The sequence below is a fragment of the Hemibagrus wyckioides genome, linkage group LG03 (genome assembly GCF_019097595.1).
Source record: "Hemibagrus wyckioides isolate EC202008001 linkage group LG03, SWU_Hwy_1.0, whole genome shotgun sequence".
In the NCBI taxonomy this organism is placed as follows: domain Eukaryota; kingdom Metazoa; phylum Chordata; class Actinopteri; order Siluriformes; family Bagridae; genus Hemibagrus; species Hemibagrus wyckioides.
In genome coordinates, this window is record NC_080712.1 from 27959526 (window position 1) to 27982291 (window position 22766).

At 39.6% G+C, this 22766-nt stretch overlaps 2 protein-coding genes across 3 annotated transcripts; one reads left to right on the plus strand and one right to left on the minus strand.

Annotated features, from left to right (window-relative positions):
• The first annotated feature begins 864 nt into the window (after positions 1–864).
• Positions 865–9943, plus strand: tnfaip3 (tumor necrosis factor, alpha-induced protein 3). Of its 2 annotated transcripts, none has more exons than XM_058385946.1 (9): positions 865–1153; positions 2053–2399; positions 5463–5653; positions 5984–6125; positions 6252–6422; positions 6510–6690; positions 6920–7770; positions 8049–8242; positions 8354–9943. In XM_058385946.1, exons 2-9 carry the CDS (start codon positions 2093–2095, stop codon positions 8615–8617), a joined length of 2301 nt encoding a protein of 766 aa, XP_058241929.1. In that variant the 5' UTR covers positions 865–1153; positions 2053–2092; the 3' UTR covers positions 8618–9943. The 2 variants fall into 2 exon arrangements, with proteins under 2 accessions (XP_058241929.1, XP_058241930.1); XM_058385947.1 differs by lacking the exon at positions 865–1153 and adding an exon at positions 1620–1766.
• An 8683-nt stretch (positions 9944–18626) lies between these two features.
• On the minus strand, positions 18627–22471 carry perp (p53 apoptosis effector related to pmp22). The gene is made up of 3 exons (XM_058385836.1): positions 22136–22471; positions 20648–20788; positions 18627–19830 (listed from the first exon to the last, which is right to left on the minus strand). The coding sequence occupies exons 1-3, from the start codon at positions 22338–22340 to the stop codon at positions 19619–19621; spliced, it is 558 nt and encodes a 185-aa protein (XP_058241819.1). The 5' UTR covers positions 22341–22471; the 3' UTR covers positions 18627–19618.
• Between the last annotated feature and the right edge of the window lie 295 nt (positions 22472–22766).

Here is a 22766-nt window from a genome sequence, read left to right on the forward strand (position 1 = left end):
GTTCATCATCTATCTATCTATCTATCTATCTATCTATCTATCTATCTATCTATCTATCTATCTATCTATCTATCTATCTATCTATCTATCAGTGTACATCAACTATCTATCTCTCTCTCTCTCTCTCTCTCTCTCTCTCTCTCTATATATATATATATATATATATATATATATATGTATGTATATATACATGTGTGTGTGTGTGTGTAATGGGCTTAGCTGTTAGTCAAACATAGATATATACATATCCAGTGATAGACAAAAATTGGCTTAGTTGACTATTTTTGCATTAATTGTTCAAGTTCAAACATTTCTTCAGGGACCCCATTTCTCACTACAGGCTTCATGAACACATGAACAGTGTGTAAATTAATATTTATCATTTATTTTTATTTTCAACTTTTCAAATTTCCACCTACAGAACATGTTACAGATCCAAGCTGATTTACACACACCCACACAAACACACTTTATATATATATATATATATATATATATATATATATATATATATATATATATATATATATATATATATAATGGTAGAAATATGAAAGGACCTGTTGACAGCTAAGCTCAAGAACACAAAGCTACAGAAATGTGTGTGTGCAGGGAAATGCCATTTCCAGCACGCCTCTGCATGCTTAATTCTTATTTGGATTACATTTAATTTTTCTGTGATTCCAGTGTGATAAGTCCCTCGTATCCACCATGCTTTGTAATACATACATTACATTTAAAAAGCGAAACTGGGATAACAATAGTAATAGGACACGCCCACAGACGTCGGCCGGCGTGGCTAAGTTAGGAGCGTCATCGCGTCACCCATTTGAACGGAACGTCATCACGTTAGAAACGAACGCTGAAGCTTAGGCTGTAATTCGTATTATGATAGGTTGTGAAAGTGGAAAGTACCTCCTCGGAAATCCCCCATTTGGCATTTCCTTATTGACATCAATGTCTTCTGGGCTCGCTTAAATCCTACACTGTGTTTTTCTACGCCTTGAATGTGCGCTTGATGAAAGAGGCTACGTTAGGTTTGAAGGCGCCATGGAGCACTAGGCTACTCGGGGCTACACTGATTCAAGCAGCAGGCGGTGGAGGACCGGAGCATCTTATGGGCTTTGTTGGCGGATACCGACATATTGAACAGGTAACAGTTGTGCGCTTTCAGCCGTCGCACGCTCCCGTCGCTCTCTTTTCTTCGTGTCGCTCTGTGTGTGTGTGTGTGTGTGTGTGTGTGTGTGTGCTGAATGACACAGGACAAAACGGAGTCGGGGATTCATTAGAAACGCGTCTTGAACGACACCTCAGTCTGGCAGCCTTTGGATGTCTGAATGAATGCCACGGTTTTGACAGCCATTGTTTGGGAAAATGTCCCTTAGTCCGAATTACTAGTGGCATCAAGCGAGGCAAGGGCCTCCATTATTTTAGTTCTGTTGGTGAATGTGTGCTCATTTTGGTGTGTGACAGCGTTGCATTGTCTCTGACGGCTTTATCGGATGAATTACGTAATTGGAGCGTCAGGCGGCGGAGTGGCGAAAACCCGCATCGTCTCCTTCTCTCTCTCTCTCTCTATTGTGCCTGTGTGTGCTTCAGTCAGACAACACTCCCCCGCGTGTATGGTGTTTTTTTTTTTTATTGTTATCGTCTCTTGACCGGCATTCTGGTACGTTTGTAGCAGGAGGAATGTTTTCACGACATGCAGAGGAGACCTTTTGGAGCAAGTTGTCCTCAGACTACCTCAGACAAGTCGGGCCTAAATGGTGCGCTTTTTTCTCTAACAGTTTCCAGTCCACATCTGTCAGGTCTCACGACTTGTGCCTCTTGCCTGGTGACACTACACATGAGTAACTTATTGCAATCACATGACTCAGTGCTAGTGTCCTGTAAGAGGTTTGGTCTGGAGGTTTATGATGTGAAGGTATACATATGATACCCAGTTAATAGCAGTGAGCCTGTGTTAGTGCTTCACACACTCCAAATTCAGGACACACCGGCTTGCCCATATTAAAACAAAACTAATGTTTTTTTTGGTCTTTTTTCCCACAGAGCTAAACTGGTTTCCCGCTCCTTTCCCAGAGAGAACACAATGTCACAGGGCCAAAACTTCCTGCCTAAGTTCCTGTTCGTGAGTAACCTCCTGAAGGCCATGAAGATCCGTGAGCGAGTGCCCCACGATGTCGTAAAGCCATCAGCTGGTGGTGGTGTGCTTCACCACCTTCGTGGCATGCACCGCTACACGCTGGAAATGATCCGGATGAGCCAGTTCCCGCAGGCCTTCCGTGAGATCATCCAGTCGGCCATCTTGGACCGGGCTATGCAGACCTCACTGGAGCAGGAGAAGAGGCTCAACTGGTGCTATGAAGTCAAGAAGCTGGTGCCACTCCGAACAAATGGTAACACGTTCGCTTTAGTTCAGCTCATAGCTTGGTTTGGCATTGATCTGTTTGCTCTAATGGATGATTTGTCATGGATTTAGTGTATGTTTACCTACAACCAATGAAAGTCTTAGTGAATTTCCTTAACAATTACAGTTTACCTATATTAGCGACCGAAGGATATTTTCTAAAGAATGACAATCAATGACAATAACGTCCTTCGAATCAGAATAGATTTCAAGTTCATGTAGAAGTTTTCTCAAAAGTTTCATGCTTTTCACACAGTCATCTGAGTTAATTTCTATCTGAGGTGAATATTGTTCAGATCAGGACTTCCTCGTTTAAGCGTTTAATGGAAACACTCTGAACCTCTGGTAAGAACTGGGGCAAGATCAAAGAGTTAAAAGTCGGGGAAAGCTGCCTGCATGAGCATATCAGAACTGACGGGAAAATCCTAAACTGTCACAATGACGTCGCCCCCCTGCCATTTCTCTTCATTCTTGCATGAGATTTGATCTAGGGGTCTTTCCTGATTCATCATTAAGAGGGAGGTCTTTATGATCCGAACATGTCCGCTGTTAACGCAAGGTCAGGCTCCATGGCTGACGGTGGATAAGTAATGCTTCAACCCCAAACGTTGGGAGTTCTCTGGTGTTCTGTGCTATAATTTCATAGTAACACCACCTATACGAAATGTGTCAGGAATATCATCAGCGTTAACAAATCTATTTCCAGTCTTTCTCAGACGCTTATATTAGTATGGCATTGTTATTCAGTTTAAGTTGGCTTTATGATTTGTGTTTTTTTCTGATTTGTCCTCCGCGTTGTAGTTACAGTTACTACTGGAAAGATTTAGACTCAACACTTTGCTTTCACATGAATTACTTCAGGATATAAATGTGGTAGATTTAAAGGTTGTGTTCTGCAACTGGCCGCTTGTTAGTTGAATTAATCCCATCAGGTGACACTGGGACAAGGGCGAGGACGGCAGGACGGTCCGTGCCAACGGCCGCAAAGCTGACTCATTTTATTTTTGCGTCCACATGTTCAAAGGGTGAGGCTGAAATAGTGATCCATATAGTGATAAGGATGTGGTCTGGGTATTTCCAGAATGTCCACTCCATGTGTTTCATATCAGTTTTCCCTTCTCATTAGGTGCCATTCATTGATTTAGATGATGCATAACCATGTATGGGTATTTTTATTATTTTTTTTTAGGTGGAATTGGATGTATTGTTCATGACGGTTCTGGCAATGTGACTACTGTCATAAAGAGGAGATATTTTATAGCATTATTGTGTAACCCTTTAGTGTCAGTGGTAATGTGGAATCATTACAGATTGAGTGACTAGTCATGTAGAACAAGTCTCAAACTGAGAGGAAAGTTTTTGCCCTTGAGCTGTAGAAAGAGAATATTCTAAAATTGGAAAAGGAAATAAAGATGCAGTTTCTCAACACATGTTTAAGTGGAACACTTCTGTGAAGATATGATTGAATGAGGCCCATTACACTTTAGTTTATAATATACATAATCTGTGAACTATTTTACAAACAAAAACTAAATGGTGATGGGGGGGACGGGACAACAATAAGGTTGCTTGGATTACTAGTTTGGCTAGAAAACCCTCTGCTTTGTTTCTTGTTTAAGTTGTTCGTATGTACAGTCGCCTTTATGGACTTGAAAAGAAACCTAGGAGGCTCCTATTGTGATATTGAAAGTTTAACAAACGGACAGACATTCCTGTTGAATAAGGTCCCTCCCCTTTGGAAAGTCCAGCCACTCTGCTGTCTCAAGCGCTGAAGCAGGGGAAGAAAAAGCTGCAGTACCCGGCCTCACGGCACTTAATCAAAGCAAATCGCTTGCTGGGGAATTTCCTCGCTGTTGTGTTATAGCCTTGTTTTAGAACGGCTTGTTACCAAGAGCCACACCAGTTGCACAACCTCGAAAAAACCCTTCAAGTCAGTGGAATCTAGTTCTTCTGTTAATAGGTGCATAATGTCATGTCATATATATATATATATATATATATATATATATATATATATATATATATAATGTGTATGTGTGTGTGTGTGTGTGTAAAAGGGCCATAAGTCTCTCTCTCTCTCTCTCTCTCTCTCTCTATATATATATATATATATATATATATTAGTTCATTCTTTAACAGTTACATTACACAAATCTTAGGATTTTATCTTAATAAAAGTATAAAAGTTTAAACTGTTGAAGAAGCTTTAACTAGCCCCAACAATTGAATCCCCAAAACGTCTAATGTAATTCTTAAGCTTATTGTGTATAATTGTTTTATTGTTTCATGTGTTTAAACAAAGGCCTACAACATGTCAAATGCAATACACCAGTGCTCTATGGATTATACATAAATACATTTATGTTATAGTTGCATTGACAAGTGTTATTTCTTTACTTTTGAAGACTTCTGTAGGGCTCATTTCCTCTTTTTAAAAGATATATGACAGTCTGTAATAGATACCTCTTAACTGTTCTAGCAGCATGTTGGAAATTCCCCAGTTCTTTTTTTTTTTGTCACACTGCCTGACTAAACACCTAATTGTATCTCTTATGGCACCAAAAGTCTTTTTTAGCAGCGAAGCCCAAAGCGCACAGATATCTGCTATACCCCCTATAACTAAATGTCTGGTGCTTTTTACATCATGTCTTAGAGCATATTTCCTTCTCTTCTGGCTTTTAGCCTTTGGGGTTTTTTTTTTTTTTTTTTTTTTTTGTCAAAGGAAAAAAATACCCTTTTGAGCTTGTGGAGGCGGCCTAGAAAAGAGAGCATTCAAACCGGAACTGCAAGTCAGTCTGCAGCGTGCACACTCAACTCTGCCCTTTTTGCTCCCTTTGATTCTTGTCAGATCAAACTTGAAGAGTTTATTGTGTTTTGTGCAGTTTTGATAGAAGGTTGAGAATTTCTGGAAAGTATAACATCCTAATGACTGTGTGATTTAAGGCATCAATGTGTTTGCAAAGTTTAGTGTTTAGAAGCAGTCCCATTGCCTCACCTTTGTATTCACATGAGACATTCAAGTCATGCTCTTTATTTTATTTGTTTTGTCTAGGTGATGGGAATTGCCTGCTTCATGCAGCTTCACAGTACATGCTGGGTGTGCAGGACACAGACCTGGTCCTGCGTAAGACCCTTTACGCCGTGCTCAAAGAAACAGATACGAATAATTTCAGAGCACGCTTTCAAACAGAGCTGCTACACTCCCAGGAGTTCACCCAGACCGGCCTGCGCTACAGCACCAAGGTGACTGCATACATACACTCTAGTACAAAATGCTTGCCAAATGCCAAGCCACCGAAATATAACAGTGGACGGAAAGGAGGCTTGTGGTTTGTCCTCGAACCCCAGTGATATTATTATATATTTGCTCTATGGTTAAAACATCTGGCTCTTAGCTACCTGATTTTCAAAGTAGAACAAAAAGTACCCATAGCTACAGTCTGTCAACCTGCTCTAGAGCGCTATGCATTTCTTTTGCATGCTAAATTTTATTCAGGGCGTGCCCGAGGTTTCAAATTCCTACAGCAGTGCAACTGTGTGTCATGAGAAATGTTTATCCTTTTTGTTTTTCAGAACTGGGAAGAGGAATGGGAGAAGATAGTTGATATGGCGTCTCCTGTGACCAGCAGCAATGGCTTACAGTTTGACTCCCTGGAAGACATCCACATTTTTGTGCTGTCAAATATCCTGCGCAGGCCGATTATTGTAATTGCAGGTATGATTACTGTCTCCAGAGAATTTACGTGCATTCGTATTGATTTGTTAATTTGCCCCTAACACCTGGATTTGCTCAGCGCGTACACAGTAACTTAAACTCCTTTTTTTCTTTCTGTATCCACAGATCAAGTGCTGAGAAGTATGAAGTCTGGCTCCTCTTTTTCACCCCTCAATGTAGGAGGCATTTACCTGCCTCTTCACTGGCCTCCAGGAGAGTGCTACAAATATCCCATAGTGCTCGGCTATGACTCGCAACACTTTGCCCCCCTAATCACAATCAAAGACAGTGGGCCAGGTACAGCCCAGACTCGGTTAACCTATATATTTTTTTACTGTATGAAATATTGTTTCTTATGTTTTATGATATACTGATCTCTTTCAGAATTTCGAGCTCTACCATTGATCAATCCAGGAAGGGGAGGCTTTGAAGAGCTGCGCATCCACTTCCTGACAGAAAAGGAGCAGCAACAGAAGGAGCGGCTCTTAAATGAATATCTGATGCTCATGGAGATCCCAGTCATTGGCGTGGGTTATGAACCCACAAAGATCATCAGAGCAGCCCGGTACGAACCACATAATCAGCCCCAGTGATTCCATTAGACTCACTCAAGATGTAATCTGTTGTTGCATTTGAAGATCTTGAAGGGCCTTTAGACCTCAGATAAAATCTCTAGATGAAGAAGTTTATAATTCATAATTAAAAGATGTCAATTTTATTTCATTTGTTTGGTACTTTTACTATCACAATTAGCCTGTTGCTGACATGATGAGTGTACCTCATTTTTCCATCAGCCTCGATGAGGGCAATCTGCCTGAAGACATGAACTTGATGGAAGACTATATGCAGCTGGTGAATCACGAGTACAAGCGGTGGCAGGAGGACAAAGATGCAATGTGGGCTCCAACATCGCAGCAGGCACCACCACCCTTCTCCGTCTCGCAGTTGTCACTGATAGAGATTCGCTGCGCCACGCCGCGCTGCACCTTCTACGTCTCGGTGGACACACAGCCGCACTGCCACCAGTGCTTTGAAAAGCGCCGCGCCACTGGTAAACACGAGGCCGTCACCAGCCGTCCCAATCGAACCAACCATGCCAACGCGCCATCCGAGCCAACGATCCCGAGCCCGCGCTCAGCACCACCGACTGCACCGAGCCTGAGCCTGTACAGTGAGACACATGCCATGAAGTGCAAGACACCTGACTGTCTGTTCACGCTCAGTGTAGAGCATGATGGCTTGTGTGAACGCTGCTTTAATGCCCGCCAGGCAGGTAACGGGCAGCCTCAGGGACCTGCCCATGGCTGGGGACACACTCAATGGGCACCGAACACCCGAGATCGAGAAAAAAATAGAGAAAGAGATGCAGAGCACTGCAGCGCATGTCGGCAGGAAGCCTCTCGGACATTCAATGGCCTTTGTCCACCCTGCATGCAGAGGAGTGCTGTTGCCCAGCAGCAGGAGCCCAGAATGGACATGCCAGCATGGGCTCCATCCAGGGATCCAGAGCGTCCTGGTACCACTGGGCACACATGGCACACACAGACAGCACGCCAGTGCAAACGCTCGGGCTGCCAGTTCTTCGGCACCCACGAGAAGTTAGGATTCTGTACCATTTGCTATGTGGACTATCAGACCAATCACCGTAAGTGGAAAAACAAGTCAACACACATGAGACTAACAGGAAATGAAAGATAGTCGAGCTGCAGTCTCGTCTGCCTTCGAGAGACAGATCTTAAATATGATTTTCATGTAATCATTCCACAGGTGCCTAAGAAGTAGATTTAGATAAGTTTAACTGAGTTTCTAAAATGACAAGGCATTGTGATCATATCACTCCAGGCTAGCAAATACACTGCATATTATTGGCAAAAACACAATAGCGTAAGAGTCACTTATGTCTTTGTGATGTTTTTAACGCAGAGGGAGCTCCAGCAGTGGTGCAGCCCAGACATACATCAGAGGCAGGTTTTCAGAACGTACGGTGTCGTGGGCAGGGCTGTGGCGCTGTGGGCAAAGCCATGCTCGAGGGCTACTGCAACAAGTGCTACGTGAAGGAGCAGAGCACCAGACTTAATGAAGCTGCTAGCAGAGGCTCCACTTCTCCTCCAGTCTTGGTGAGTTGTTCTGTTTCACATCACTGCCTGCTGCGAGAGTTAACCTACTTATGTATTTATTTGGTTGGTTTTGTTTGTGTGCTTATTTACTCATTTATACTTTCCCATCAGCGAGCGCCCAAATCACGTCCGATGGCGACACTTAGCCAGGCCCAGTGCCGACGCAGCGGCTGTAAGAACGTATCACCTGGCTGCACGGACTTGTGCCCAGACTGCCTGAACCGTGGCGGTCAGCGCGAGGGCCGTCGTGCCCACGCACCAAAGGAGAAGAGCAAGCAGCGTTGCAGGACACAAGGCTGCGATCATTATGCCAACCAGGAAAAACAAGGCTACTGCAACGAGTGTGACCACTTCAAGCAGATATACCGGGGCTGATGCTACCATGTTCCTTTTTTTCTAAAGAGGGGACTAGAATCTTTGCACGCTGATGTGTGCCAAACCTCTCCTACACGGAATTCCCACAGCTAACTGAGCCACCTGTTTTTGGGTGCCAGCAGCGGTGTAACACTGGCGATTTACCTCTCAAGCAAGGTTTTGATCATTTTTCTATGTGAATAAGACCGAGATGGGACTGTTGATATAAAGAAACTGATGATACACTGGCATCCAGTTGCATCCATCTGTGCTATCTGTGATTTATATCAAACAGGGTAATAAGATTGTAATCAGTTTGTACATTGCTGGAAAAACAAACAAAAAAAAAATTGAGGAGGGGAGGGGGAGCATCTTCGAAACATTTCTTTCAAATTGTGAACTAAACAAAAAAAAAAAAACAGTGAAAATTTGACCAAAGTAACTTCCAGAATAATTCTGACCAAGTTGATGTACATTGCCACTGCAGACTGCAGTAAGCCAGTGGGGCCTGTAAAAAATAAAAATAAAAAAAAAAATAAAAAAATACAGGAGCCACAGCTACAGGGTTTCAGAGGCCTCAGAAAAACCAGTTTATTTCTTACAATGTAGGTTAAGTGCCAATGAGTGTTTGCAAAGCAGAGCTCCAGTTTTATTTTCTGCTGCACCATTTGATGTCTGCTGCCAAAATGAACCTGTTGCCTTTTGAGATTTTATTTATTTATTTAATTTTTGGGTTTTATTGTCATCGCTCACTTTTCTTTTTTTTTTTTCTTTTTTTGGCCTGCTCGTGCTTGAAAACGATTACACACCCGATTTCGCCTTGCTCTGGACTTCGTTTGGTCTGTTTACGTTTCCTAGCTATGGCACTAGGTGATGTTGGATGCATTCTAACATTTTCCCGTAGCTAAGAGGGAAAAAAAAAAAAAAGAAGAAGAATTATTTCCGAAGTGCAATAAAAACAGGTTCTCTCCATCACACCTTAACAAACCACACAAACACTCGCTTGTGAAGAGAATCGCCACATCAAAGTGTCAACAAGGAAGAGCCGTGCATGCAGTGACAGGATAGACTCCTTTTATTTAAAAAACAAAAAAACAAAAAAAAAAATTACAACCACACAAATCCGAAAGTAAACACACCCGTGTGTTGTGTACATCCTCTTTTAGAATCGTGAGTACTTAGTTTTATCTGCATTTTTTTTTTTTTTTTTTTTTTCTTTTCTTTTCTACAAAGGAGCTTCTTTCCCTTAGCTTTTACTTCTGCTACATTCACATGATGCCTCTCTTGCATACAGCTGGTATGCGGAAAAACAAAACGACAAAAAAAAAAAAAACAACAACAACAAAATATGTCCCAAATGCTTGCATAGAGATAAACATGGAAAATGTTGCTGGCTTGTTTGGCAATGCTGACATACAAGCGTGCGTGCATCAGCCATTTCCATTCGTACGAAAACTAGAAATCTGCGGGCCCCCACATGCAGATGTGCTTCGGTCAAAAGAACGCATTTGAGAGCGATTCACAGTCCCATCATTTGTAGAAATTTAAGAGTGTTGGCTCTTCAACTACTGAATCTGAATTCCATTCAGATCACCAATTTGCACAGAACGTAATAAGCTGCTCTGGAATTAGTTGAGGTATTTCTGACTTACTTCTGACATAGTTACATTCCAACTGTAGATCTAGTTTAAAAAAAAAAAAAATATATATATATATATATATAAACCATTTTTTTTTTTCCTTTGTGGGTAGGGGAGGGATGTGTTTGGTATTTATTCACAATAAACATTATCTGTATTGTGTTCTAATAATTATTTATATGTTGAAATAAATTATTTTTAATAGGAAAAGTTACATTGGCTTGGTGTCTGTCTTTTATTTTATTGACTCATGGCTCCTCTGTGTACGTGCACTACGTTTTATTTCTCTCATGACTACAGCCTGAAGCACATTCAATCCGTCATCTGAAAACCCTCAGTTGCCATGAGGTTGAGAACTGTGATAAAGGCTATAGAGAAGTGATACTCATGAACAGGTTTCGCTATTAACTTTACAGTAAAGTACAAACATGTCATAAGCACTGACGGTAATATGCTCGAATGGTTTAGATATTGTGTAAAACACCGGTACACAAAGGCAGAGGAAGTCGACGCATAATTGGAGTTGAAACGCAGGAACCATACCATTTTTTGTGACCACGAATTACAACACATCATTTGTGTGATGGTTTTTTTCTTTCTTTCTTCTCTCTCCCTCTCCGTCTTCGGCATTTTTGTTGGTAATTTTTTTTTTGTCACTCTTTCGAATAATCGTGTTGTGAAAGTTGGCCCACGCAGACTTGGTGTGTGATGGGTAGGCAGAGCAGCAGCAGCCCCCTAGCCGCTTACTCACTGCTGGATGGAAAGCAGCTCAGAGGGAGGGGACATTCAGAGGAGGCGGGGGAAAGAACCGCGGTGTGCGTGGGTGCCATGCCTATCACCTGCCTACCACTTACCCACTGCCTGCCTTGAAGTCAGTGTGAATGTCTGAAAATAGCCCAGTTACACAACGAGAAGCTAACAATACTTTTCTGTTTATCTTCAGGACCTTTCGGTATCCAAAAAAAAAAGTGAATGGAAACTTCAGTCACATGTAAAGCATTTATTTCAGTCTAAGAATAATCCTGAGGTCATTAAAATAATGCTTTATTGAATTCCCACTGAATAACCTTCGTATACATGATCTTCGCCAGGTTCTCTGGTTTTCTTCTACTGCCCACTGTGGACTGGCTACACTTGATGTGACCCTAACCAAGCATCTACCAAATAAACGAATCCCTGACAATGAATTTGCTTTTCATTTCTTAAAGTATTGAAATAATGGTTAGGGTTATTAATGTTTAGGGAATAACAATAGGCCATTTCTGGTTTGATATTCACGTCTAATATGTCTATTTACTCATCTTGCTTTATCTTGGTCAGTGTTGCAGTGGATCTGGAGCCTATCCCAGGGACATGAGGTAAGAGGGAGACACCCATTCACGCCCATTTAGAGTTTCCATTCCTCCTACAGGTTGGGTTTTTTTTTTTTTGAAGGAGGGAGGTAACAAGCAAACCTGGAGGAAACATAACAAGGGGAGAACATGCAAAACGTCACACACACACACACACACATGCACACGCACACACACACAAAGTAACATGACGCTGGAGTTGTGAGACAGCAGAACTACCCGCAGCCCCATGAAATTTTTTTTTTTGATGTAAATAAATGGAAAATGCTGTCTTAAACTTATCTTGTCCCATTTTTAAGTCTTTTTTTCTTTAAAATACAGATCACACTAGCATAAAATGTGTGATTACAAGATTTTGTGATGGTTCACATTTAGACAGTGGTGGTTCATTGGTTAAGGTTCTGCACTCGCCACTAGTAGGTTGTAAGTTCGAGCTCCTGACCGTCAGAAAGCCAGTAACGAGCCCTTGAGCAAAGACAAGGACTTGTTTTGGATCATGATTGTGAGTCATTTTGGTGAAAAATAGCTGACAATTAGATCACATGAAATCAAAATAAAATCCGGCAAACAAGACTGATTATTAAGAGTTTATGAACAAAGGCTACTGTTATGAGCAAGGATCTTGTTAACACTAAACACAGCTGATACTTAAAATATATCCTTATTGTATCACTGACTTTTACTCATTCATTTATTCATTCTTTTTTGTAACCATTTATTTATTTATTTATTCATTCATTTATTCATTTATTTATTTACTTCCCTACTTATTAATTAATCAATCAACCAATCAATTAATTAATTCATTCATTTAATCATTCATTCATTCATTTATTTATTTATGTATGTATGTATGTATGTATGTATGTATGTATGTTACTGTAATTTTTAGTAACTGCTTTATTCTGATCAGAATCCCAGTGGATTTGGAGTCTGTCCCATCAGCCCTGGGTATCAGTTCATGAGTCCATTACATCAACACACACACACACACTTTCACAAGCTCATTTACACTTCAGGGCAATTAAAAAATATCTTGTGAGCTTACCATCTTGTCGGAAACTGGAGAACCCTGAGGAAACCCATGTGTACACATGTTCACATGTGAGGAGAAATTCCACATAAACACTAATTCATGTCTGGATTGAATTGCTAACCCTGGAGCTGTGAATTAGTCTGATAAAAATGTTATTGTATTTATTCACTGAATTATCCATTCAATTCTTGAACTTTTACTTTTAAAAAAATGATCTTTTACTTAGAGTTGATTCAAAGGAAAGATTCTATAAAGCCACTAATTCTGTATTGGTAATTGTTGGTAATTCCCAGCTTGAGTAAGGAAGCAGATTTTGTGAACAAAAAATGTAACCTTAAGGAGGGTATACGGGATGTATGACCTTTTTTTTCGTACCCAACGACATGTGTGTTTAGTGTATGGAATGGAAAGGGAATTCCATACATGCTACTTGTCTGGCTCTGGCTCCAGTGAGTCACACATTACATCAGGAAAAGTTCCAGTATTGATCTGATCACTCAAGGTACATTCCAGGAAGGTTTCATTAACACACTCATCCAGGACTGCAATTAATACATTTGTATGAATAAAAAGAATAATAATAATAATAATAATAATAATAATAATAATAATAATAATAATAAGTTTTTGATTCCTAGAAACAAAGCAAAAACAAAGAATTTTTATCAGAAGTAAATACAATTATAGATATAGATGAATTCCATATATATATATATATATATATATATATATATATTATCATAGAGACATGTATCATTCTTTATTTATTTTTAAAAGTCTATCTAGATTAATCTGGTTCAGTAATGGTATCTCAGTATTCAGTGGAAATTACCTAGGTACTAAGTTCATGTTGCTGCTATTTAAATGAGAAAGTGAAAGAAAAGGCACCATTCATAATTACAGTAAATATGCCCTATTCATCTTCAAGAAATTGTTTTGGGTTTCGATCTTTTTTGACCTTATTCTAGGTCTTGCAGGTGTTTGTGGATCCTACATATGACATGTCTATAATCTGTCAATAGATCTATATAAGAATCAGAGAAACCTGAGTAACCTGAGAAAGGTTATAGTCAGGAACAGTTTACACGCTGTTATCTGATTCAGGGCCCTTTCTAGTAGTCTTAGGGTCCCCGGGTGACTCATCCTCTGTTGAGCAACCAAATCCCGTAAATTTGACCAGCATTTCATTCTGATTCAAAAAAAGATGTAAGTTCGGAGTTCATGGGGTTGTCCCTGGTGAAAACGGCACTTTTGAGATGGCTCAAGTCAAATGAAACAGGCCTGAGAAGCCACAGCGCCAGTGAGCTCCAGCACAGCAAGAGTGGGGGAGTGCACATGGGGAACATTTAAGACATGAAGGGGAATCACTTTGTCAGGTGCTTTCTTTTTGGGTAACTTTTTCAGTAAGTCACAATTTGACTCAGAGACTGAACAAGCAGTCACTACAATCAATTCAAATGAATAGTAAAGTTTGACTTTGATTTTAGGGCTTTTGTGCCCCTAATGGGTTTCACACACGGCTCATAGCTGCTTCATTACTGAGAGACAGGATGTGTGGGGCCCTAAATGTTAACGTGAAAAAGCTTTACTTCTGTGGTGATGAACAGATGAGGCATCTCTAATTTAAAATGACAGGAAACCAAATGATATATGAATATATAAATATATATTCATATGTGTGTCATTTTTATAACACATTAATAACACCCACTGAGTACATCATTTATCACAGACTGAATTTAACCATAACTAGTTTATGAATAGCGTTTTTATGTGGGACTAATCACAAGCATGGTGCTAAAAATGTATGATTTTTTTTTTGTCTGTAGTGAAACTTTTGGGAGCTTGCTGTCTCCCCACCAGATTTTCAGTGACATCATGGCTAGACAACTGTAATGACATCATTGAAAATATATGATATTTAGAGAAAGGACATGCTGCCATCTAGTGGCAAAATTCTCCTTTGTTAACGTTGCAGGCGAATCCATTCTTTATTACATGCTCACATTATTTATTTGTTTTCTAATAAAACAAGATAGATAGATAGATAGATAGATAGATAGATAGATAGATAGATAGATAGATAGATAGATAGATAGAAACTCTTCTGCCCATTCTCCTCTGTTTCTACTCACAGAACTTTCATACTATTCTGTGTAAACTCTTGAGACAAGATCCTAGGAGATCAATCAATCCTAGGAGATTTGTTGAAACCAGAGCGTCTGACACCAACAACCCCGCCCCAGCCAAAGTCACTACAGTCACAATCCCCCTCCATTCTGATGTTTGATGTGAACATTGACCTCTTATGCATCGTCTCGCTGCCATGTGTTTGGCTGAGAATTGCCCGAGCAAGCAGGTTTACAGGTGTTCCTAATAAATTGACCATAAGAGGGAATATGTTGAGTGCTACAAGGGCTACAAGTTATGTGATCCAGATTGTCCTTTTCAGTTTCAATTTAATTTAATTTACATGGCATTATTTACAACAGACGAAGCTTTACAGAAATGCGACTGCAGGCTTATACACTAATTAGATATTATATATAAAAGACAGCTACAATTAAAAACTGCTGTAAAATAAAGTAATTTTTAAGTTTTGCATTTTAATAATTCTTTAACTACAGTACAGCAGGTGTATAGTGTTCTGTTTATGAGTGAGCCTTCAGCTAAATACCCTGAAATGTCTGTCATTTTTAAAACTGTATTGAATAATGTGTCACAGTCCCAGCCCAGGGTTGAGTAAGACTATGTCATAAGGCATGATTCATACTTCTTGTCTGCGGCTTGTTTGGCACATCCTTCTCTAACAACAACAACAACACCTTGGTTCAACTGGTTTTAAAAAGTGGAGCACTAGAAACAAAAGGCTTTGAAATGTACAGGCAAATAAACTGTCGAGATCATTTGCATGAGAGGACTTTTGCAAATGAAAATTGTTGGGATCCCTGTTTAGTACTCGAAATGAGCCAAATAATTAAAATGAAATCCTTGAGATTAGGCATTTAGCATTACAGGAACTCAAATACTTTTCTGCATAAAAATAAGAGCCTGCGTTGTGAATGACAGGTCAGAGGGATAGGGACTGAAAATATGCCAGCTTTGTGTGTGATGGTAGACCAACTATGGTTTAATAAACGTGACAGTGAGCTCAAAGTGCTGACTTGGCACATCTGTGGGATGTACTGGACAAACAAGTCTGATTAGCACAGCCCCCATTTCATGACTTACAGGAATCTGCTGCTAACATCTTGATTCCAGACATCTTGGAGGGGTCAGAGCTGTTTTGGCGGCACGTGGCAGACCTACACTATAAGCAATAGCTGATGGGTTTTATATCAAGACTGCTTATCTTTAATAATTAGGCCCACAGTAACACTGTCACAACTGATCAATCTGGTTATTTATGCACGTACACGGCTTGTTGTTAATTTAATAATTATGGTGTTATATCATTTAAAATAAACATATCAAATTGTTTTCATTCAAAAAATCCTAAACCAAACAGTAACACAATGTGCTCAGCGACAGGTACACTGTGTGGAGTGGGTGTGTCAGGTTTTAACATGTCAGTCATCACTTAAGTCTAATCCTCCATTTTACACAGAAACTGGAAACCTGGCACTTCTCATTGCTTATGGTTTCAGCCTACGCTGACCTGCAGCATGACATACCGCATGAAGAATGTGCATACCTTTCAATTCTAACCGCGTGTGTTGTTTCCATGACAACTATAGCAGCACATCCTAAAGTGTTTTATTTCTCTTGTTTAATATTGATTTCCTATTCATTACAACATATTCACTATATGAATAAATAATTAAAGCTATTTAATGGTGTGTCACCCCCTCCCCTTTGCCCATTTGTGGTGTAATGTCTATGACATATCTGCTGCAAAATTATTCACAAATGAATATAAAAGTTTTGACTGTACAAGTATTCATCTGAATTGCTGTCTAATCCACAAATTAGATCTGGTGCAATCATTTACCATCAGAAGTTCATTAGTTGAACCGAGTCCTCTTGTGTACATTTAAAGTGATCTCAGGATAAACACACATATTCCTCGAAACAGTTTTAAGAAGATCAAGATGTAATGTAACCAAGTCTAGGACCAACGTTCTGTATCTATCAAGGATTTGGTTATTAAAAAAATAAATCTTGAAACCTTCAGCGTTCCATAATAAAAAAAAATCTGCCTAGAGGTAGAGGTAGACTAGAGGTAGACTAATTCCTGCCTTAAATGGGAACTGACTTTTGATAGGTGGCTTCCTGTTATAACCTGCACTCCAAGATCATGATGAACTGAGAAAACCATTTTGTTTTGTATGAAAAATAAATAAATCTGACGTGATGACCCATGTTAGATAAAATGGGACAACACTGTTAATCATCATCATCATCATCATCATCATCATCATCATCATCATCATCATCATCATCATCATCATCATCATCATCATCATCATCATCATCATCATAGGGGCAGTGGTGGCGCAAGTGGTTAAGGCTCTGGGTTGTTGATCAGAGGATGGGGGTTCAAGCTCAAGCTCCACTGTTGGGCAATTGAGCAAGGCCCTTAACCTTCTCTGCTCCAGGGGTGCTGTATCATATCTGACCCCAACTTCCTCAGCTGGGATATGTGAAGAAAAGAATTCCACTGTGCTGTAATGTGTGTGTGAATATAAAAGCTTCAATAATATTATTATTATTAATAATAATAAATTACAGTAAATATTTTTTTCCAAACAAGACCCAGAGAATAGAGGAATAGACTGATTATGGAGTTAGCTCTAAAAAGTTCCCTGAGAGCTTCGAGGAATAAAATGAAGTAATCAACAATGATGATTTCTTTAAATGCAAAGTCATTAAACCAATATTTGCACTATTGTATTAGGCAAGAAACCCCCCAAAAATAGCCCCCAAAAATTCTAACCTTGGAAACAGGAGATGCTCTTTGTTTTCTTACACCTTGCGTGACAAAAGAGTTCACTGTGGCCCATCTGCAATGTGCCTTTTTATCATTGCTCAGTATGGACACACGCTAATTCTTCACTTCCCCTCCAAAAATGATTTAGCACATCTTGGATACTCTGGCCTACTTACACATCCGCTTTCTTTGCCACAGTCTACACTTCTGGAAAATAATTTGATTTAATTCTGAGAGAAAGTGTCGTCTGTGGTCTTGAGTCTATTCCAAGACCTAATGATCTAAAAAAGCACCACCCTGGTAACCCTGATAACAACTTCGGTGTGTGTGTGTGACAAAGAGGGAATAAGATTTGCCCACAGATTTGAACAAACTACGACAAAGGGGGGTTAATGGAATATGGTTGATAAAGATTAATTTATAAAGTTGTGCTATGGAACAGGAACTTCCATGCAAGCATTTCCTACAAAAATAAATTAAACTGAAACTCACATGCAAATGTAAAAGAAATTGTGTTCCTTAATGAGTTGATATATTTATTTAAACTGATCATTACAATCCCTTTTTTTTTTTTTTTTATAAATGTATAAAAAAATAAATAACCCTTTATGAGTGACTAGAGTATGTAAACTTATCTTTTGCTTCCTGTAACCAAGAAACCTTGATATTTATTTTATTCCCATAAGGAAACATCTCATATGTGAGATTAATCCATCTTGAGCCACTAATTTATCCTGGTCAGGTTCAGAAGGGTTTAAGAGTCCACCGTTAAAGGGTTTGATTTTTAAAGGTGAGAGGACAACTAAGAACCTGGAAGAAACCCACACAGATGCATGAAGAACATATAGAACTCCACAGACCAGTAGCCTATGCTCATGCTCAAACTGGGGACCAGTGAGCTGTGAGGCAGCAGCGTTCACCATGCTGCCTAAAAAACCTTCCATATTTAATTAAATCATGAAATACTGCCAGCTTTTGTATATGGAAAAACGTGCAATTTATATTAGAATCATCTTTAACTTCTCAAAGTTATGACAAAAGACACCAACATGAATCAAAATATAGTCCATGCTTGGTATTAAAACAGACTGGTCTCCCTTTATTATGTATTGTTTTGCAATAAGCACTAGACAAAATATTGCGAACCTATGACAACAGCATGGTTAGTGTTAACAAAGTAGTTAAAAAAAAGTAGGAAAACTTTATAAAAACCTGGAAACCCGTTAGAATATTTTGCAGTGTTGTACTACAGATGACTTATCCCTAACCTCTATGTATGTATATTTATATATACATACACACACACACAAGTTCTGTCAATGTAAAAGGCAGTTGCCCAAGCAACAGAAACATTCATTAGTCCATTCACACCACATATAATCTATACAGCATTTGAGAACAGTAGCATTATAAAATATTCTATCAGGAATGTAATCTCTATATGGTCAATATGAGAATGTTTCTAAAACACAAGTCAGTTCTTGTAATACTTTTACTTTGCAATATTTTTTTTTTTTTTAATGCTGGCTACTAGAACGTCTGTGCAAGTCTACATGAGTTATTATTCAATTATAAGAATTGGGCATCTGAAAACATACTAATTTTAAACAGAAGATAAAGATATAGCAAAGAGTTATTTGTAATAAAGTGGTCTTTATCAAATGGTCAGCTTGTAGGCAACCCTAAAATTTCTACCCTGGTGCTTTTATAAGGATCCACTGGTTTTGTGTCTACATGGAACAGAAAAAGGTAAATCATATCATAAAGCAGTGATAAAAACTGAAATGTGGCCTTGAAAGACATAAAAGTAGCTACCACCAGTATCGGCAGAGCATGCATGGTGAAGTCTTCGTTAAAAAAAACAAAAAAAAACCAAAACGTGTTACTATAAATAATCCTTGTTAAGGCAGAAAATACTGTTCATGTATCCCATATTCTCTTTAAGTAGACATTGATCCTATCTTGAGCAGACTGTGCCAATTCCTGTTTGGAGCTTTAAAATTGCTATGAAGTCAAACAGTTCTGAGAGCGATTGCACGAGGCATAGCTGGATGGAGAACGCTTCTAGGCTGACTGGTAGATGTACTTGGTCTTTGCAAGGCCACTGAGATTGTCTTCATAGCGGGGCAGGCAGCAGAACAGGATGGTGCAGCCAATTACAATGATAGTGGCTCCCCAGCCAAAACCATACGCCCAAGTGTAGTTATAGTTGCCTTCGAAGATTTGTTCGTTGAATTTCACTGGGTAAATGATCAGAGCGATGATCTGGAATATCGCTGAAATGACACAAGGCACAAGATTACGTGATCAAAATACAGAAATTACAGATCTAATGAACTGATACAACTGTAGCACACCTGACTGTGAAAGTCACACACCAAAACTACTAGTAGTGCTTCACATTCAAAAAAATTCCTAAAAAGAAACAGGCCCAAAGAAACAGGAATGATTCCAACGCCGCTGGGACGGGCTGAGACGAGACTGAAAGTCTTGCACATACGTGTAACTGCCTCGCCCTTTAGGGTGTGTAGCTGTAATTCTTTCTCACAGGAGTGAGAGAGATAAGCTTACTCCACCCCTGATTATTACTCATCGAGGACAGGCTCTTCCCGCTCTACCACCTGGGTTAACGCTGTACAAGGCAGTGTTATGGTGTGATGACAAAACAGTCTGACTACAGAGAAAGTCATGACAAGTTTTGACTGCCGTACTGACGCTTATGTGTGTGGGTGTGTGTTTAGAGACATCCAGTAACTTAGTAACCACTCCTAGCCCCACAGGGAACCAGCAGAACAAAGCTGAGGGTGGTGATCAGAGATGAAGAACTTCCTCAAATATCTTAGACAGAACCCAAGGCTTACTGTTGTTCAGACTTGTGCTGACTGATGCTATCAGTTTTCCTTTATATTTCCACTGTACAGCTGCAAAATAAGTGGTTTAGCTACAATTTACAGATAATCTGATTACATGATCGTCTGCTCATTGAAAAACAGTTCTAATATTAGTTTTTGCTCGTATATCTTCTGAGAAAATGTTAATCAACAGCGTTTATTTAAACGCAGACCATATTTCATAATTCAAAGATATCCTTACCGACAATCAGGAGGAGAGCTCCGATTAGTGGCAACAGCATAATATTAAGGCTACAACAGAGCGCCACGCAGGAGATGATGAAGGCTACGATGAGGATGATGAGGCCGATGATCATCAGCGCAGCGACAGCCTGAGCCCATGCTGAGAAAGGGAAAGCATATAATATGATTTCTGTAATATGATTATTCAGTACACACACTACATGTTAATAAACATGTAATAAACAATTCGTGAAAATTAGAACGTCCCAATTTTTCTCAGACATATTAATGGGAACCTATCATTGTAAGCATTCTTGCCACCAAGTATGACTTATGGTGATTATACGATCCACCCGATGACACTATTTTAATATTTTAATTAGATTTAAAACGAGGCCAACGCAAGTATTTGACTGTTAATGCTGGTTGTACTTTAACTTGTATCATATAAAATCGTCTCACACGTCCACACCCTGAGATGAAACGTAAACAGACAGTAAAAAGGTGTGATTAATGATATTTTTCAGACTATTTCCTGTTATCTCCAACTTGAAAGGATTGCCTGATATCTGACCAGCAATGCTAGAACACCACATACTATTGTTTTCAGCGTTAGCTGTGAATCTCGCTCGAACCGTCTTGTACTTATTTATGGTCAGTTAGTAGAAACTCCTTGAATAATACATGTTTGTGTTGAATTTTGACTCAATTTGTAAGTTGCTTTATATGAAAATTTCTCAAAGTAGACCTGAAAATGGTGTTTCATTGAAACTGTAGACACTACAGAATTTATATAGCATGGTGTCTACATACATTTATATATATATATAAAAAGTTTATTGTATATGAGAACCATCCCACTGTGTCGACATGCTGAATAAATACAGAGGCACTTTAAAGGCAACTGAAATACAAGACAGAGACAAAATGGCGTTCAGCACCTGAATGCAACACACACACACACACACACACCTGTGTGGTACACAAACACAAAAGTCTCGCTACCGGTTTACCAAGTTATATTGCACACAGGTTCTTGAAATAAAGAAAAAGTAAATCCATTTCAATTGCGCACACTTTTTTTATGATTAGAAAATGTTTTTATGTTTAGGACGCAAAACGTTTTCTAGAATAAAACTTATAAATTAACACACAACAAAAAAATTAAGTGAATGAAGTGAAAATTGTTTATTTCGAAAGTGCGAACGTGTGTTATGAAGATAGCTGCTTCACCAATAATGAGGGAAGGGAAATTCCCTGTGGCTGAGGTCGCGTCTTAAACAGGGCACTCATGTACTTAAATGTTATATAGAACTGACCGTACCAAGTGAACACTTTACGCACTATAATACATAATTTAGGACGGAGCCGGAAAGCAACAGGCCAAGCACCCTGCGCCGCCTTTCGGCTCTAAGAAGTTTCGGCTGTAGTTTGTGCTTCAATCGAGGTGGCCCAAATGATTAAAAATTAATAAATAAAGCATTATAAGTCTTGGTTAAAAACTCACAGAACTCCATGAGAGACTTGCAGTTCCAGACGTCGTTGCGGCCTCGGCATTGATCCCACATACTGGCATAATGCGACTTGGCGTTTTCGTCCTCCACCCATCCGGACTGAGCCGCGATGGCGATTATATCAAAAATGATGGCAAAAAGCAGAAGAAGAGGCAGGATCCACCTGCATCGGGGATACGCGATGCCACAACGAAACATGTCTGAAAAACAGTGGTGTGTGTGTTTACTGCTCGGAGTGTAAAACCGTCTTGTTTGCTCGCCTGTTGTGTCTCTCAGTAAACTCCGAGTGCTCCACCCAGTGTAACCTGAACACTGGGAAAAATGCAAAAAGGGCAGATCTACACACACTACTTCAGAGCGGGAGGAGCCAGACACTTTTACTTTTTTCCCCTCCCTCTCTCTCTCTCTCTCTCTCTCTCTCTCTCTCTCGTTGCCCCGCCTAAGCTTTTCGTTTATGGCTTAGTTACTGCTGTTGCTATGAAAAAAAACAACAACAATTCTTTACACATACACTATATTGCCAAAGGTTTTGGGACACCCCTCCAAATCATGGAATTCAGGTGTTGTTTTTCAGACCCCTTAGTTCCAGTGAAAGGACAATTTCATGCTCCCAACTGTAGGAAC

Bases quoted from the DNA above. Each gene is read 5' to 3' on its own strand.
- tnfaip3 (XM_058385946.1), top strand. From the start codon at position 2,093: ATGTCACAGGGCCAAAACTTCCTGCCTAAGTTCCTGTTCGTGAGTAAC. The intron at 2,400-5,462 runs GTAACACGTTCG...TGTTTTGTCTAG, and splicing joins GGTGCCACTCCGAACAAATG to GTGATGGGAATTGCCTGCTT. The intron at 8,243-8,353 runs GTGAGTTGTTCT...CTTTCCCATCAG, and splicing joins CCACTTCTCCTCCAGTCTTG to CGAGCGCCCAAATCACGTCC.
- perp (XM_058385836.1), bottom strand. From the start codon at position 22,340: ATGTTTCGTTGTGGCATCGCGTATCCCCGATGCAGGTGGATCCTGCCT. The intron at 20,789-22,135 runs GTGAGTTTTTAA...TCCCTTTCTCAG, and splicing joins CAAGTCTCTCATGGAGTTCT to CATGGGCTCAGGCTGTCGCT. The intron at 19,831-20,647 runs GTAAGGATATCT...GTGTCATTTCAG, and splicing joins AGCTCTCCTCCTGATTGTCG to CGATATTCCAGATCATCGCT.